At 42.0% G+C, this 18,762-nt stretch overlaps 1 protein-coding gene across 11 annotated transcripts in view; it reads right to left on the minus strand.

The window, feature by feature from the left end:
- Positions 1-18,762, minus strand: part of FGGY (FGGY carbohydrate kinase domain containing) — a 464,965-nt gene that overhangs the window by 232,226 nt on the left and 213,977 nt on the right. For all 11 annotated transcript variants that reach the window (XM_054485483.2, XM_054485541.2, XM_054485491.2 and 8 more), the window contains one exon: positions 11,647-11,775. In XM_054485483.2, coding sequence (XP_054341458.1) covers positions 11,647-11,775 — 129 coding nt within the window. The remainder of the gene's footprint in view (positions 1-11,646; positions 11,776-18,762) is intronic.

Below are 18,762 nucleotides of genomic sequence, written 5' to 3' on the forward strand. Positions count from 1 at the left end.
AGGAGCCTGTCTGCTTCCTGCTGCCATCAACCCGCCACCCAGTCTTTTCCTACTGAGGCACCTGCAGGCCTGAGCCGAGCTGCCCTCAGCTCCTGCCATGCTCGTTGGTACCCAAAGTCCAGAGAGGGACAAGGTGGCAGGGGGCTAGCATGTCAGCGCCACCTCAAGTGCATGTACACCTGGCTGGATTGTGACAGCACTGGGCTCAGCCACAACTTTGCCCCACTCCAGAGCAGGCGCCGGCAATGGGAAGAGGCCAGGGAGTAGGAGCAGGCATTTCCAAGTCTGCAAAGGAAGGGGGGCTTCCTGGGCCCCTGAGAGCGTAGGGATGCCCAGGTCCAGAGCCGCAGCTGGGCAGCTGCAGCTGTGCCTGGGAGCATGAGGCTCCCACCCTGACAACTTGGTAGGGGGCAGGGCTGCCACCTGTTCTGGCCCCAGCCAGCTCTGCGGAGTGCACTCCTCTACTGCAGCCAGCATCTTCGCAGTGGCTGCTCCAGATGGGTCACTGCTGCCATCAGTGTCAGATGACTTCCAAGGGCAAAGAGACAGCTGATGGAACCAGTAATGTGTTTTTAACTATCTTACTGTGTTTACCTCAAGCATTTAAATTTTTACCATCTTCAGAGAGCCAAACTCTTACATCACAGTCATAGAACAAAGCACAGATACAGATTAGAGGTATGGAAAGGTGGGCTGGGGGGACTGCTGTTGAATGATATAACTGGAGACTAGTGTGATTTTTCTATATTCAAAGAAATTTTCCTTCTTAGTTTCCCCAGATATCTATACTAGCTACAGAGTGTACTGAGGCAATGCTCAAGATGCCCATATGGAAAATTTTAAAAATTATTTCTCTTTGCTCTTTACAATGATATGAATGCACAGCGAAGAGAAAACTGAAAACAAGGAAATGAACCAGGCCTGTGGAGAGATAATAAGGAAGAAGCCAGCAGTTTAGATGTGAGGCTGCCGCCTTGGGGCAATAACTAGAGATATGTATTTTCCCACCATCAGCTGCTGATTTGCAAGACCCAAAGTAAACATTAGTGCTTAGAAACAGTATATGGATGTGAAGCACTATGTGTTGAGTCTTTGTGCCATGAAAAACAGTGGACCTGATCCTACTCTTGCAGCCAGTGACGCAAGCGCAATCTTAGACTCTGGGCCCCCAAACACACACTTTTCTAGCAGTCTGTACCTTTTGAACTTGGAGTAGGAAGTCCTCCTAACAGGTGCTTGGCAGTGTCAGAACCAGCGGCTGGATTACTGTGTGTTTTTTGTTTTTGTTCCCAAGTTCAGCAAAGGAAAATATCAGCTCAGCTCATTTTCTCGGCCATATACGAATACAGGAGAGAAAAAGTGAAACCTTCTGTTTAAAAATGGCCCCAGAATACCAGATACAGTTCTGTAGTAGATGAGATGATCAGAGTTTGTTTAAAATGAGAGGCTCTGGGCACAGAATAAGACACCTTGCTCCATTTACTAGGTAGTACTTTTCCATTGTTTGATGCAAGGGTTGCACCAAAGCTGATGTGAAGACAGAGGCACACAAATAAGGGTTTGAGTCTTGGATCCAGTCTTCCTGGTCCTGTAACCTTAGGCAAATCCCTTCACCTCCTCGAAGGTCAGTTTTCTCAACCATTCGTGGGAGGTAAAAATATCTTCCCTATTCCAAGGGTAGTTTAAAAATGGCAAGTCACTACAAAAAGATTAAGATTAATCTTTGAGATTGAGATTGTAAGCATTAATTAACAAATTTAGTAAACAAAATTAACATCAACATTAATATTGGTCATCTCTCCACCACACAACCCCAATAGCTATGCATCCCATTCCTACCCTGATCTAATAAGCCTGGCCTTACTCCCAATGATTGATGGAACCCAGATTCCTGTGCTGCTTTAAATACACTTTATTAGAGTCACTTCTCCACCCTGGGCCTCAACTTTCTCATCCATAAAATAGATCTACAAACATCCAGAAGGATATTAAGCAGAAGCTCTATCTTCTAGTATAGATACAAATATGCATTGGTGTAAGTATGGGCTAACGTAAGTAAAGGCACAAACATACCTACACACAAATAGATTCACTAGCCAGGCCAATAGGGGAGAGGTCATAGGCTCTGCAGTCGGTGGGTCCAGGAACCCAACTTTATAATTTATTAAAATGTAACCTTTGGCAGGTTCTTAAACCTTCACTTCCTTGTATGTTAAAGGCCAAAAATAATTGTAGCTCACAGTGTGGTTGTGAGCTGACAATAGTGAATAGTCAAGTACCTAGCAAAACACTTGGCACAGCATAGGTAGTCAACGAATGGTAGGTGAAATAAAAATAACTGCTTTGAGCTCCTTGGAAGCAACTCGAATAGCAGGTGTTTTTATTATTTCCAGCTCTGGAGGAGATTCTTTGGAGCTTATTGTAGATTGTGACAACACAACAAAGAGATTTACTCAAGTGTGGCTCAGGAAAACTAAATTACCTATTTAATAACCACCAGAGAGGCTGGCTGTGGCCATTAAATGGGATATAAGGTATAAAATGGAATAACAAATCAGGAGTCATTCCCTTTTCCTAATCTGGAGACAGTATAGTACAACGGGGTGGGGACCCTGGCAGATGAACTAGGTCACTCAGATTCTAAATTCGACTCTGACAGTAATATGCTGGGGTAACTTTGGATGATTCACCATTGTCTGGGCCTCAGTTTTCTCATCTGCAAATTGAAGAATTTGGTATATAGAATCTTTGAGCAGCCTTTTAGTTCTAAAGCCTATGATTACTCATTATCCAAACAGAAGTATATGTATTAAACTCAAAATATTATGGTTTCATGGCAGGTTCACAGCCATACATACTGACGTGTGGCACAAGATTTAAAAATCGGGGACACATGGGGAGCTGGCAATAGCCCCAGGCCCTGGATTCTCTCAGTTTTCTTCCACAGAGTCAAAGTCTGGTCTCTCAGCTAAGGCCAGCCTTCTGCAGTCCAGAGAATCACAGCACTCCAAGAAAGCCTTGGAGCCTGGGAACAGGAAACTCAAAGTTATCCTTCCCCCCCACGTATGCTCTCTGCCCCTCCCTCCATCACATGAGCTGTTGCCACAGCTCATGGAACTGCCGAGGTCTCAGGCAGTGGTGGTTCGCATTAAACCAAGCCTCAACTTAAAACAATAAACTTGCAATCCCATGAATACGTTCTTCCTCTGCCCTCTGTGATTCACATCCAGGAACTCCCAGAGTTGTCCTTGCTCTATCTGCTCAGGGACTGGCACGGTTTTCTCCTTCCAGATTCCACAGCATGACTTTATCTGCATTTCTAATCCCCCCCACCCCCAATTTCTTGCAGACCGTCTGCCTCTTTGGATCCATATTCTCTCTTGTTTTGGATAAGCTCCCTTCTGCCCCCAGCTTTTGGCCAGCGCCTGGCCTGGCTCCTGCGCAGCACGGTTCTGCTCTGGTCTGATCTGCCTACTTGGCAGAAACACATCAATACTGCTTCTGACCCCAGTGTCCTCAGTGCCAACTCATTCCCCCAGGCTGTCTCCTCTGGGTACCAGGTGATATTTTCCACACTTAGAACAAGATTCCAGGTATCCTCAGCAGGGTAGGGCATAGGAATCTATATTTTCTTAAAGTCTCCCTCACCTATATTTACCAATTCTTATTTTTGATTTTTCAAAACCCTCTCATATTTATTATCTTAATTACTAATAATAGTAATTAAATAATTACATTGATTTAGTGAAGACCAGCTATGTGGATTCCATGCTGGATGATGGGCATACAAACGTGAACATGATTTGGTGAAAAAACTGAAATAGTTGTAAAGTATTTCACAGATACAGCATAGAGAGTGATTGGTGCTTTTCTAAGAATGGATTAAATTTGGAGATGTTTCCACAAAGTAACATTTAGACTGAGTGCTGATGGATGAGTAGCAAAGGAAAGGAGGTGGAATGTGCATGATGTGCTGAAAGACGGCCAAGTGGTCCCGTGTGGCTTGACTCTGAAATAGATGAGGTAGAAACCATTCTGTCCTCCCTACTCCTCAGGCTTCACTTCTATTATTTTCTTAATCTCACAACTACTTTTACTGAAGAGTCAATTTCACAAAACACATTTCAACAAAGTATTAATGTATCAGCAAAACCCTTATTGTGGGCTGCTTTTTGGCTTCTATAGAAATAAGCTGAATTGATGAAGAGAAATAATATCACTGGAGGTGTTCCAGGAGAGAATAGAGTTTCTCACCTTCAGTGCTACTGACATTTGACATTTGAAGCTGGATAATTCATTGTTGCAGGGGGTTAGCCTGGGCATTGTAAGGTGTTTGGCAGCATCCCTGGCCTCTACCCACCACAGGCCAGTGCCATTTCCCTTTCCCCAGATGCAATAAACAAAACTGTCCCCAGACATTGCCAAATGTCCCCTGAGGGGTCAAATCACCCCTGGTTGAGAACCACTGGCCTAGAGAAAAGATATATGAACCTTGGAGGCAGACTCAATTTCAAATCTTGCTATGAGATTAGTTATACGATTGTGGAAATGTTATTCTTTCTGCCTTCAATTCCCTAGTGCCGAATGGGGAAACAACCTCTACCTTGTAGGCTTATTGTGAGGAACAAGAGATAAAGTCTGAGCAGTATCAGGTAGAGTACTTGGCACATAGGACGCATGTAAGAAATGGTCATCATAGTAGTACCAGTCAGAGTGGTCGTTGTACTTGTTCTAATTAACAATGTTATTATTTTATTATTAGAAATGAAGCCTAGTTGAAGTTTAAAAGTCACAAAAAATAAATAAATTCCACTTTACCAGGAAGCAATAACAGGGAAAGAAATGTCGTAATTAGATTACTGGACATCACTCCCTCTAAGAATCTTTTAATAATTTTTTAAGTCTCAATTTTAGGCCCATTTTATGTTTTTCCAAAGCCTTCCATACATGGCACAAGTAACTGTAACTGTTTATTTACTTGTCTGTTTTCTTTACTAGAATACAAATTCCCAGAAGTCCACTTCTCATTCATAGTCACTGTCTAACCCCATGAACTAGTAAAGTGGGTCATCAATAAATATTATTAAAGACTTTCCTTTTTCAAAATTTGTTACTTGCTCACATTTTTAGGGTCAAATTAAAGAGCAGAGTGGATCACGTTTAAATAGGTAGGCCATTCTTTATAACACAGTGATAAGTGTGCACAAAGCATAGGCTTAAGTCATGCATCTCTCATTTAACTGTGTAGCTTTCAGAATGTTAGGTAGTCTTGTGAGCCTCAACTGTCTCATCTGACAAATGGAATAATAGTATGTATAAAGTTGCTTTAAGAACTAAGTGTAAGATAAATATCTATTCTTGAGTTTATAATACACTGAGCCTCAGCTGTTTGCTGTGCAAAATGAGGGAACACATACCTGTCCTAACTTCACTACAAAGTTGCTATAAGGAGCAAATTCTATAATGAACATAGATGTGTTTTGTATTAGTCCATTCTCGCATTGCTATGAAGGAATACCTGAAACTGAGCAATTTATAAAAGACAGAGTTTTAATTGGCTCTAGGTTCTGCAGGCTGTGTAGAAAGCATGATGGTGTCTGCTCGGCTTCTGAGGAGGCCTCAGGAAACTTACAATCATGGCAAAAGGTGATGGGGAAGCAGGCACTTCACATGGCCAGAGCAGAAGCAAGAGAGAGAGTGGGGTGGTGCAACACACTATTAAACAACCAGATCTGAAGGGAACTCATGCACTATCATGAGAACAGCACCAAGGGGATGATGCTAAGCCATTCATGAGAAATCCACCACCATGATACAATCCCCTCTCACTAGGGCCCCCTCCAACACTGGGGATTACAATTTGCATGAGATTTGGGTGAAGACACAGATCCAAACCATATCATGCTTCATAAATCAAAAGTTTACAAATGCAATGGATTATTGCCAATAAGTATATTTCTTTACCCATCATGCTACATTTAGTATATATACTACTTATAAATAAATGTCCCCCCCAAATCACATTATCTAAAGTCGCAGCCTGTCTATCCTGTCTTCTAGAACGCTGATAATGGTGAGACATGTAATTGGCATGTTTTATTGCTTACTGGAACAAACCATGTGTTGTTCTAGGGCATGAACCAAAGGCCCTTTTTTCAAGACTGGCTCAATAGATTCTTCCATTTAAAAAGAAACGAAATTCAAAATCCTCATTTTTGCCTGGCTCTGCAATTGAAATGAGCAGTTTAAACAAATTCAGTATCTGGCCCAGATGAGCAATTTAAGCCAATTCAACATCTGACAAATAATCCAATATTGGTAATCAAATAGTTGTGCTAAACCAAGGAACAAAGCTTGCTCTTGGCCAAAACTTGGTAATGTGATGAGGGCAAAAAGGAGACAGATTTCCAGACATCTAGAAGAACCCAAACTTTTGCCCCTGCAGAAATGAGCCAAGTATAACTATTGTATAGGGACAACTGCCTTTGAATGAGAGGTTACTTTCTCTCTCAGTTGTAATATTCGTTCCTCATGGAGGGAATGCCATTCATTCATTTACTCATTCACTAAATATGCATGTGTTAAGGGTCCTCCATATGTAAAGCACTCTGCAGGCTGCTGCAGTGGGAGTATGAAACAACAGGGTGCCCAAAGAATTTATAAATTAGTAGATGAGGCAATGTGGCACACACAAACCTGTGAGCGCAAGACACAGTGGGGGAAAAAGAGGGAGTGCTTAAGTCAACTTGGGAAGTCAGGGAGGGCTTCCCAGAGGAGAACTGGATTCAAGATTTGATGGATAATCAGGAGTTTGTCTGACAGATAAGAGCAACTGAGAGGAGAAGGGCCTGAGACAGAAATCAGGTTGTTATTGCCTTTCAGGACAGTTGGGGTGCTGGAGCCAAGAACAGACCTGGAAAAAAGTTAATATTATTTTTATAAGCTAGAAAAATATCAGCAGCAGGAGCCCTGGCCAGAACCACCCCCACAAAGTGCAAACAAATCTACTCCTATCTTCTGACTGTCTGCTGGAGAACTTACTAACCAGCACCTTAAGAACAAAATGTTCTTTTATCGTTGATTTTTATTCCCACAAAGCCCTTCCTCCTCTTTTTCCAGAACTGGGAAAAGCATGGGTTGAGTTTTGCTTGCTTCTTTGATCTTTATCCTCCCATCCCAGGCCTCCCTTGGGAATGAAAGTCCAGGGGTATTTCTCCAAAGCAGAGTGCTGACCCCTCATACTAGTCAGAATGTGGGGTCTAAAGCAGGCCATGCCAGGTCAGCATTTGAAGTGACTACAATTGTCAGGGTTTGTTGGTGAGAGGCCTGGATGGCCTCTTCCTGGATGGCAATTCCAAATCCAAAGCTGGGTCTGTACTTGACATTCAGAAATCTCTTAACACAGGGTTCATTTAGCCAGTTCTTGAGGCTATTTCTGACCTCAACCTATACAGAATCACAAAGTAGTGAATCCTGCATACTGTTGTCTCTCACTCTCTCACTGCATAAGAGGAAACAAAAGTTCTGAGAAGCACCATATTTGTAGGCAGAAACACAATCTAAATCCAGAACTTAAAATTCCATGTTGAGTGCCCTTATCATAGCATCACAATATGTCTCAGGGATTAGCTGTCCCAAACCTATACTATTAAGCTACAAACATGCAGGCAGGGGAGAACAATGAGAATTTTCTTTCCAAAACGAATGGACTTTGCCTGATTTGTTCACTGCTAATAATCTCCAGTGCCTAGACCAATCACCGACAGGTTGCATTCACTCAATTATATTTAGTTAATATAGAGGTGGACCCATGGACAACCTTTTCAAGATTTTCAGGCCTCTGTTCACCTCCACATCCTAATAGGGGTATAGGAAACATAGAAATGAAAGGAAACATTTGCTCCCAGGCCTCCTATCTTTTTTGAGATATCCTAAACTTGGGTTGGCTGTAAGGTGAAGGGTAAAGGAAGAGGCATAAGAAGGCATAATAAGGATAACATAGTCAACACGTTAAGTAAGTCTGTACTATCCTGTCATGATGGACTATCACCTTCCTGTGCCCTTTCCAGCCACTGCTGGCATCTAAGTTCAGGCCTTAAAGAATCCAAGGTTCTTATTCTATCTTTCCATTAAAAAAACCAAAAAACAAAAAAACTATTCTATCTTTCCACTAACAAAAATATGGGGAAACTTACTAACTTACTGCATTAGTCCATTTTTATGCTGCTGATAAAGACAAATCTGAGACTGGGAAGAACAGGATGTTTAATTTGACTTACAGTTCCACATGGCTGGGAGGTCTCATAATCATGGTGGAGGGCAAAAGGCACTTCTTACATGGTGGCAGCAAGAAAGAATGAGGAAGAAGCAAAGGTGGAAACCCCTGATAAACCCATCAGATCTCGTGAGACTTACTATCATGAGAATAGCATGAAAAAGACTGGCCCTTATGATTCAATTACCTCCCCTAGGTCCCTCCCACAACACGTGGGAATTCTGGGAGATATAATTCAGTTGAGATTTGAATAGGGACACAGCCTAAATCATTATCAGTCCGCCCCTGGCCCCTCCAAATCTCAGGTCCTCACATTTCAAAACCAATCATGTCCTCCCAACAGTCCCCCAAAGTCTTTACTCATTTCAGAATTAATCCAAAAGTCCACAGTCCAAAGTCTCATTTGAGACAAGGCAAGTCCCTTCCACCTATGAGCCTGTAAAATAAAAAACAAGCCAGTTACTTCCTAGATACAATGGGGGTACAGATATTAGGTAAATACAGCCATTCCAGGAGAAATTGGCCAAAACAAAGGGGTTGCAGGGCCCAGGCAAGTCCAAAATCCAGCAAGGCAATCAAATTTTAAAGCTCCAAAATGATCTCCTTTGACTCCAGGTCTCATATCCAGGTCACACTGATGCAAGAGGTGGGTTCCCACGGTCTTGGGCAGTGCTGCCCCCTGTGGCTTTGCAGGGTACAGCCTCCCTCCCAGCTACTTTCCCAACAGTCCTCCAAAGTCTAAACTCATTTCAGAATTAACTCAAAAGTCCACAGTCCAAAGTCTCATCTGAGACAAGGCAAGTCTCTTCCCTCTATGAGCTTGTTACCCAGTACCAAAGTTGCGTCCACATTTTCAAGTATCTTTTCAGCAACGCCCGACTCTACTGGTACCAATTTACTGTATTAGTCTGTTTTTATGCTGCTGATAAAGACATACCTGAGACAGGGAAGAAAAGGAGGTTTAATTTGACTTACAGTTCCACATGGCTGGGGAGGTCTCATAATCATGGCGGAGGGCAAAAGGCACTTCTTACATGGTGGCAGCAAGAAAGAATAAGGAAGAAGCAAAAGTGGAAACCTCTGATAAACCCATCAGATCTCGTGAGACTTATTCACTATCACAAGAATAGCATGGGAAAGACCGGCCTCCATGATTCAATTACCTCCCCCTGGGTCCCTCCCACAACATGTGGGAATTCTGGGAGATACAACTCTGTGGAGATTTTGGGGACACAGCCAAACCATATCACTTACAAGCATTTGCATTTTACGGGGAACAAAAGGCTTAAGCCAAAGCTTCTAAGGGTTAAAACTTCTGCCACTGAACATCTCTGTTTAGGAAAAAGGTGAGGGTCATTGACAGTCTCCCCTCCTGGAGGACATAGTGAGTCCTGTGCAGAAGCGAGAAGGTGTGTTTTGGCACGTCCCTGAGGGAAGTCTGGGAAACTGACAAGGAAACTGTAGTGCCTGCGGCTCTTCAAGCAGCAGTTCTCTTTCTTTCAGCATATGCCGGTCCCAGCCAAGTGCTTGTCACCCAGGTAGGGGTGGATGATTGACACTGTCACCCCAGGGATAATTTTAAAAGCATGATAGGGAAAGCTTTCGTGGCCTCACACATGATCTGGAATGTCAGGATTGCTAGGGGACAGAAACACTCCATGTCTGCCTAGACCTCAAGTTCTCTCTGTGCTTGTATGTAAAAACCAAAATCTTAACATTCCAATCAAAAGCACACATTGCTCACAATGAAAAGTATTTGGAGAGAAACAACCTTGCCTGTAATCAGAACTACGTTACATAGCATTCAACCAACCTACATATATTATGAGTTGTTTACTGATTCTTAGGCACTGTTTTAGATCCTGAGGACAGAGAGATGAACAGGACAGACATGTCCATAGATTGATGAGAGCAATCCTGCTCTGGAAGTCCATATAGTATGTAGAACAAGGCACCATTTAATAATCCGTTGCATAAGAAAACAGATTAATCTTCACTCTACTGTTTAAAGCCATCTCACCTTATTCTTGCCTTAATGTGACTATTCATTTAATAAACTTATAAGCAGCTATAGGAACCAGACATAGGGCTTGGCATGAAGGATACAGGACAAATAACATAATGTTCCCGCTCTCAAGGAGTTCACACTCTAATGGAAATGACAAGCAGATATATTAGAAATTACAACGCAATATGATCATTTCTTCAAATAGTTGGCTGAAAAAAAGCATAATTTAGAGAATTTCTAAATACACCTGAGTATTTCATGGAAGGCTATGCAGAGCAGAAAGCATCTGATATGGATCTTGCAGTTAGAGGAGGAGTTAGCCAGCTGGAGAAGTGGAGGACCAATCATTCTGGGCAGAGAACATGTGTGCCAAGTCTCAGAGGTGTAAATGCATGGGCAGAGTAGGGGCAGATTTGATGGAAGTGTCTGAAAGTATACACACGTAGAATGGAAACACAGCTCCACAAAGCAGTGCCTTCCCTTGCTTTGTGAAATGTACTCTAATGTTTTCCACTTTGTTCTATTCAATTCTGTTCCATTCTGTTGTGCAAATTCAGTGGTCATGTCCTGCTAAATTGATCTCATGAATTATAAACCATAGTTTAAAACAAAACATTGTTAGAATGAAAGGCTAGGAAAAAAAGATATGGCTATAGTTGAGATGACAGATGCTGAGAACCAGAACAACTTCCCCTGCAAAAAACATACACAACCTGCAATAAGGATGAAGAAGTCATCATTCTTTACTGTGATTCTTTGTTTCCCTGTGTGTTTTCCCATTAAAAGCTGGGGAAGAGACCTTGGTTTTATTTGGTTTTGTTTTAAGTTCACTGTCTCCTAGCACCATGCCTGGACATGGTAAGTGTTCAACGGGTGTTTTGTGAATGAACAAATGAATACATGAACGGAAGGCTTGAGAGTTATGTAGAAGATAAAATCAAGACTACAACCAAGGAACTCGATACAGGACATAAGCCAAATATATTATTAAAATAAATCTATGAGACTTATAAGGGTTTTGGAGTACCTTAAAAAAAAACAGTAGAGCTAAGTGTGACAAGAAATTAACATATCTTTTTTGAATTTTCAGTAAACAAAAGAACTATGCAGAAAGTTATTCAAATACATTTTTTCTATTGCCATGTATGAAGAAATTAATACAATTATAAATACATTTCATCATTAATGAAAAGTTCCATAATTCTATCCAAATGCCTAACTGTAAAAAGGCTTTTCATTATTATATTCTGAAACACCAAAGTCCTTGACCTTTGCTTTAAAAACAGAAAAGGAGTGTCTTCGGTTCTAGGGAATATTCCATTTGAATACGGTTTTGGCTGTAGGCAACAAATAAAGAGATTACCTAGTCCTCCTGCATGGGCATCAATGAGTGAAGCTGCGACCGCAATCCCAGGGAGAAGGCCAAGGTCTCTTGCGGCCTCTGGTGTGAGCCCATTTCCAAGAGAAGCTCCAGGAGGTAGCACTTGGTTTCCTGGGTAGACATGAGAAAAAACAAACACCATCAGTTTGAAAAACACAAAAGTAAACAGAGGGTTTTTTTTAAGAGAAACTCTTTGCTCTCTCCTCCCTCCTCTGCATTTGCAAAGATAAAAACCATGCAGTCATCAAGAGTCCCTTTGCTCATCCAGTGACTTTGGTGTACGTGCTTGGTACCTATGGGTCATGCTTTGGGGAGCTTTACAAACAAGGAGCTCTAAAGCATCATTCAAACCAGACAAAGATTCTGAAAATGCGAAATTTCAAAAGGAATATAAACACAGTAGCCTCTTAAACACAAGGTTTAAATGCTCAAACCATTCCAAATGGGCTTCCTAACACAGCAGATCTACTAACCTACTTAAACGCACGTGAACCCACATGTTCACACATCCATACACCCTCTCTAATGAACGTATATTCCTAAGTCAAGAAAACTTACTCTTGCAGTTGCTTCCTGGCAGAGGATAAGGGGAAAAAGGTGTACTTTGTACCAACAAATAATTTGTTAAAAAGTATTTCTCAGCTGGAAAAAACACTCCAGTCTAAACCTTTGCAAATTTTACAAGGCTGCCACTTGCACAACCATACAATACAATTTGAATGATGTTCTTTGGAGTTGTGCAATGCAGTGACCCTGATTTTTCAAGTGACCTTGAATTCTTGCAATCAGTCAGGCCTTCAGTTAAGAATTGGTTGTCTTGCTTTGTGTGGGTGCTGTGGGGCTGTAAAAAGCAGTCCTTGCCCCCAACCTAGTTAGGAAGACAAGATAAGAACACAGAGAACCACGTAAGACAGAATAGAATGAAATGATCCATCTGCTCCTAGGTGTTAAACAGAGCCTGAGCCCTCTCTCTTCCCCCAAGGAATTCTATAGTATTTCTGCACTGCAGGGAGGGGCTAGGAGTTGACTCATAGATATATTAAGACCCCTTTGAGCCCCAAGATAGAATCTGGGTGCATGATCAGCAATTTTTGAGTGCTAAGATGCCACTTGTTAATTGTTCCATGGAGCTCAAGGACTGGGCAGAGGTGCTCCAGGACCTCTGGGGGTAGAGGTGAGGGTGGAGGTTGGGAGAGGGGTCAGAGAGTGAACAGCTTAACCAACCTCCTCTAAATGGAACCAAAGCACCTAGACGACACCATTTTTATCCATTTTAAGTAAAGAGCTTCTATCTATAATTGAATATGAAAACAAGTTTAGCTATGAAGAGGAAGACTGAAACCTCTGCAGTGACTTCTAGAACTCTGCTGTCCAATATGGCAGCCACTAGTCACATGTGGACTGAGCACTTGAAGTATGGCTAGAGTAACTCAGGGACTAAATTCTTCATTTTATTTAGTTTTATTTAGTTTTAACTTCAACTTAAAAACTGATATTCAATTCAGCTACTGAAAAATTTTTAAGTATGTTTGGAACAACTTGGGTATGCAAATCTACTTTTTCTGTATTAATTTAAGAAATCTAAATCAAGTATTTCCAACAAAAATCTAGCGTCTGAATTGAGAGGTGTTAAGCAGAAAATATACACCAGATGTCAAAGATTTCATCTGGAAAAACAAATGTAAAATATCTCAATAATTTTTATATCAATCCTATGTTAAAATAATAATTTGAATATATTAAGTTAAATAAGATACATTAAAAATTAGTGTCACTTTCTTTAGCATGGCTACTAAAAAATTTAAAATTATATATGTGGCTCATATTATATTTCTATTGGACACTGATGGTCTGGAGGATAAGGTTAAGATGCTTAAAGGATGGGGCAGAGAACAGGAAAATCTTAGTCTGTTTTGAATGCCAAAGTAGCAGAAACCTGGAAAAGAGCAGTGCCCTTGGCTTTGTATAATACGGTTCTGGACAATATCTTAATTATGTCACTATGGCTAGTATCTAACACAGGAGAGACTGCACTCCAGTTTGCTGAGCACTTTCATGCTAGGGACTGCACTAAGGACACATCATGCATTTTCTCATTTCATTTTCATATTAACCGTCTGTGAAGGGTACAATAGTACCCATACTACCCCGATTTCACAGACAGATGGGAAAATTGTGGTTTATAGAAGAAAAATAAACTCCCTAGTGACAGCCTAAGAGCTGAAGACAGGCCATGGGTTCTACTCTGACTGATACCCAAACAGAGGTTTGGCTCTTATTCATTACATTACCTTTTGGAGTAAATGTTGTTTAAAAATGGGTTCCGAATAGATGAAGGGATCAAGAGAAGTATTTTTAGAACAAGCATTATGTATGTTAAAAAAAAAAAAAGAAAAGAAAAAAGAAAAAGAAAAAGGAGCACCGTTTAGAAATCTTGCCTACTAAATTGAGATTTTTTTAAAAATGGTTTTCATAGGAAGGTCAAAATGGAAATTCTGTTCCACCTTCACCCCCAATCTCCACAAACATAAAAGGTGTAATTTTTATAAAAAAGGTTCCAGACAGGATTAGCAGGGTGGGGCATTCTTCCAAGTTTTCTCTATAGTAATTTAGGAAGAAACCTTAGCTGGTAAAGGAGCTTAATTTGATTCTATGTCCTCTAGGCTCAGAACATGAGGCTGCAGACCACTGCGAGGCAGAGAGAGTCCTGGGCATGCAGACAAGAGATCCGGGTCTAATCATAGGCTATAGGACCACAGGGAGCTTCATCAGCAGAGGACGTGTCTTGAGCAAGGACAGGAAAAAAGGGAGAAGGGGCCCCTAAGGGAACTATCAAAACGGCTAGGTAAATTGGAACATAGGCTGGGGTGTGAACTGGTAGGGGGTGGGTGTTGCAGGACAGAGGAGGCTGGGGAGGCAGACAGGGGCAGTGGATGCAGGGCCTTGTAATTCATACTTAAGTGTTTGAACTTAATCATGAAGCCCACTGTAAACCACTAAAGGAGCATTAAGCCAGGAGGAAAGCAATTAAACTTGTGTTTTTTTTAAGCACTCTCTGGCAGTATTATAGCAGAGGATAGACTGGGGTTAGGGAAAACAGTGTGAATCTATTTCAGTAATCAAAGAGAGAGAGAATATAATGATCTTCACTGAGATATTGGTAACAGAGATGTAGAAACAGAGGCAGACAGAACAGATTCCATGGAACAAGAAATAACAGGTCACAGTGGTTGCGTGGATATAGGAAGCATGGTAGAGACTGAGATACCATGGCTCAAACTCCCCCGTAAGGATGGAGTAAAGTCGGCAGACAGTTGCCAGATGCTCCAGGGCCTGCCTCAGTTGCAGAGAGCCACCTTTCCAAGGTGATGCACCTCCCAGGACAGCCAGCACCTGGTGACTTCGCAAAGCAGAGGCAGAAGGGCTCTGATGGACACCACTCACTCCAGAGACTCTGCTGAGCTCACCAAGGTGCTGCAGGAATGCACCTCAGTTCAGCTCTTTTCCCTCTACCCAGTCCTTCTCTCTCTTCCTTCTTTCACAGACGACCATCCCTAACAAACACCTTATCCCCCCAAATCTGTCTCAGACTTTGCTTCTGGAAAACCCAACCTACAGCAGTGAACCAGCCTTCTCCTCAATCCAGTGGTTAGGGATGAAAATAAATATATACAAGGACAAATATCCCATCTTTCATTTGGAACCACAGCCTTCAGGAATAGGCTATCTGGACTCCAAGCAGGAAGCCGCTTTGTTTATTTAGAGACCAAAATGAAACAGCTTGGCATGAGAGAGGATGATAGAAATAGGTGAGAATCCCTGAGAAATCACCCCTTCAAAATCACACTCTAAATTTATCAGCCAGAGGTACACTGAGGGCACTAGAGCTGTCAGAGGCAAACATTAGTGCCTCCTGACAACTTTTCCCAATATAATCCTTGTTTGGCTTTTCTTTCACCATAAAATTAAATTATTCACAGCACTGCTTTTCCCAGAAATCAAGACTTCACTGCCTGAGCATTTGCAGTTCTTTCTAGACTTCATTCAACCATTCATTCATGCATTTTAACAAACATTTCAGAAACAATAGAACTAATGATTGCCTGCATAGATTTCCATCTACCATGTGCTAAGATCTAGGTGCTGAGGTCTCATATTGTGGTTTGGGACAAAGATGATGAAAAACTAAGACTCTTAGGGCCATGTAGAAAATGCTAGAAAGGTGAAATGTATACATGGTGTTCCCAGAGACCTGTGGAGGGTCCAGTTAGGGTGGCTAGTAGAGTGAATACAGTCTTCAAGGTGAAGATGACTTTCAAGCCTGTGTGGAAAGGCAAGTTGGAGATTGGTGGTTTCAGTGCTGGCATGCTCTGGGGAAAGGGATGACAGCAGAGGAAAAAGTGAGTTTACTGTAGGGAGCCCTGAGGGGCATGGTGTGTTTGAGGCATTTAGTATGTAGCAAAAAGGGGAACAAGGAGGAATAGAGAACTAGAACAGACGGGACAAGAGGCAGCGGAGGGCTTCAGGCATGGCCAGGCAATAAGGAATTGCCCAGAGGGGCACGACTGTAAGTGCTCAGATTGGGTTTTTAAGAAGATAAACGTGGCCAGGTGTGGTTGCTCATGCCTGTAATCCCCAGCACTTTGGGAGGCCAAGGCAGGCAGATCACAAAGTCAGGAGTTTGAGACCAGCCTGGCCAACATGGTGAAACCGTCTCTACTAAAAATACAAAAAAAAAAAAAAAAAAAAAAAAAAAAATTTGCCGAGCATGGTTGCAGTTGCCTGTAATCCCAGCTGCTTGGGAGGCTGAGGCAGAATCGCTTGAACCCAGGGAGGCAGAATCGCTTGAACCCAGGAAGGCGGAGGTTGCAGTAAGCCGAGATTGCACCACTGCACTCCATCCTGGGCAACAAGAAAGAGACTCCATCTCAAAAAAATAAATAAATAAAAAAGAAGATAAACACGCAGTGTCAAGAAAAGCTTGGGGAATAATTTTTATATTTAAAACAGTCAAACCAAGTGAAAAATAGAGGCTGCAAAACATTATGCAGTATATGACTTCCTTTTGTTAAATTAAGTTTAACTTAAAGGTGTCTGTTAACTTCAGCCTAAAGGTTTCTTCATACACAGTGACTGTAACCTAACTGGATTTGTAAACACATTGTAACCTACTCTTGTAACTAGAAGCTGAGTCTCAGCCAAACACAGAAGACATACTTCAACCACCCACAGGCGGCCAACTGTTCAAACTCTGTTCAAATAAGGCCGATACAGAGCTGTACCCAATCCAGCTGTTTCTGTATTTCACTTCCATTTTCTGTACCTCACTTCCCTTTTTCTGTCCGTAATTTCTCTTCAACCATGTGGCTGAGTAAAAGTCTCTCTGAACCTATTCTGGTTGGGGACCTGCCCAATTCATGAATCATTCTTTGCACAGTTAAACTGTTAAATTTAATTTGCCTAGAGGTTTTCTGTTAACAGCAGTAAGAACAACAACAATGAAAGTAGATGAGCTATTTGTAAAAATACATTCCTAGGGGAAAAAAATACAGAAAATAGGTTTTCTCTGGGTGGAGGAATTATGAGTGATTTCTTTTTTCTTTCCTTTTTTTCTTTTTTCCTCTAATTTCTAATTGGTCTACATTTCTTGTGTAATTTTTTTTTGAGACAGAGTCTCGCTCTGTTGCCCAGGATGGAGTGCAGTGGCACAATCTCAGCTCACTACAACCTGTGCCTCCTGGGTTCAAGCGATTCTCATGCCTCGGCTTCCCGATTTGCTGCGACTACGGGCACACGCCAGCACGGCTGGCTAATTTTTGTATTTTTAGGAGAGACAGGGTTTCACCATGTTGGCCAGGCTGGTCTCGAACTCCTGACCTCAAGTGATCCACCCACCTTGGCCTCCCAAAATGCTGGGATTACAGGCATAAGCCACCATGCCCAGCCTCTTGTATAATATTTTAAAAGATGTTTTTCCCCCTTAAGTCTGGTCAGAATCCCACCTTGCCATTAAAATGAATGGACTTGAATTAAGGTATAGATTTGGAACGCCAAGATAAATTCAGAAAAAATGGCAAGATGCAGAATAGTATTCTGAGTATGATCATGTGATTTTTTTTTTAAAGAAAAGGATATAAAAATGTAAACATAAACTTCCAGAAAAATCCTAGAATTTTGTCACAGCATGGGTTGAGATCCAGTGTAGGGTACTCTTCTCTAGTGTTTGTGTTTCTTATATCCCATGACCTTGTACGTCTTTTGTGATCAAAACAATCTTACGTTGAAATAAAAACAAAATAAAGGAGAATACTGGATACTTTTTCCAAACGCTGCTCCAGTCTGAAGGCAGGAAAGAGACCCAAGGGCACCTCACCTATTCTCTTGATTTGGCTGTCTCTGTCTCAGTGTACAGGCCCTCACCTGGGTATGTAAAAACACTATCACTCTGAGAGCTCTTAGGCTCAAGTCTGCTGAATTCCCATTTGGATGGGCAGATTCAGTCTGAGTGGTCAAAAGCTGGAATCTACAATTATCTGGTGGTTGCAGTCCCTCTTCACAGGCGGGGGCTCCTATTACACCAAATCTTCCCCTACCAGTTTTTCAATTATCTATGACTAATGAGCACTTTGGGAACAGTTTCAGACACACACATAATCCTCTTTCCTGATGTCAGCAGCAGAAATTAATGACTATGTGGACTGCTGGGAGACAGAAAATGCATTATAATGGTCAACAGAACTGTTATCCTCTCCAGGAAGGGGTAAGTGGGGGCGGGGTGTTGAATTAACTGGAAGGTTCAGTGTTCTTTTGTCTTCCCACATATAATGAGATGAAACCCAGGAGGAGGGTTGGTTCCAGGCCCATGGAAATGTCAGAAAGAGCTTTGGGCATGGGTGGCATGTGACCCTGCTTCCTCTGTGCTTGGCACTGGGGGACCAGCCCCCAGCTCAGTTTTGCCAAAGTCGAGAGGCCAATCAGATTGGCTGGGAGAGTACAAAGTGGCACCATGTCTTACCAGCAGAGAGGGTCCTGGAGTCCTTTCAGACCGAACCTACAATCTGGTTTAGGGGTGGGGAAACAAAACTTTATGATAGCCTC

The sequence above is a fragment of the Pongo pygmaeus genome, chromosome 1, assembly GCF_028885625.2.
Source record: "Pongo pygmaeus isolate AG05252 chromosome 1, NHGRI_mPonPyg2-v2.0_pri, whole genome shotgun sequence".
Classification (NCBI taxonomy): domain Eukaryota; kingdom Metazoa; phylum Chordata; class Mammalia; order Primates; family Hominidae; genus Pongo; species Pongo pygmaeus.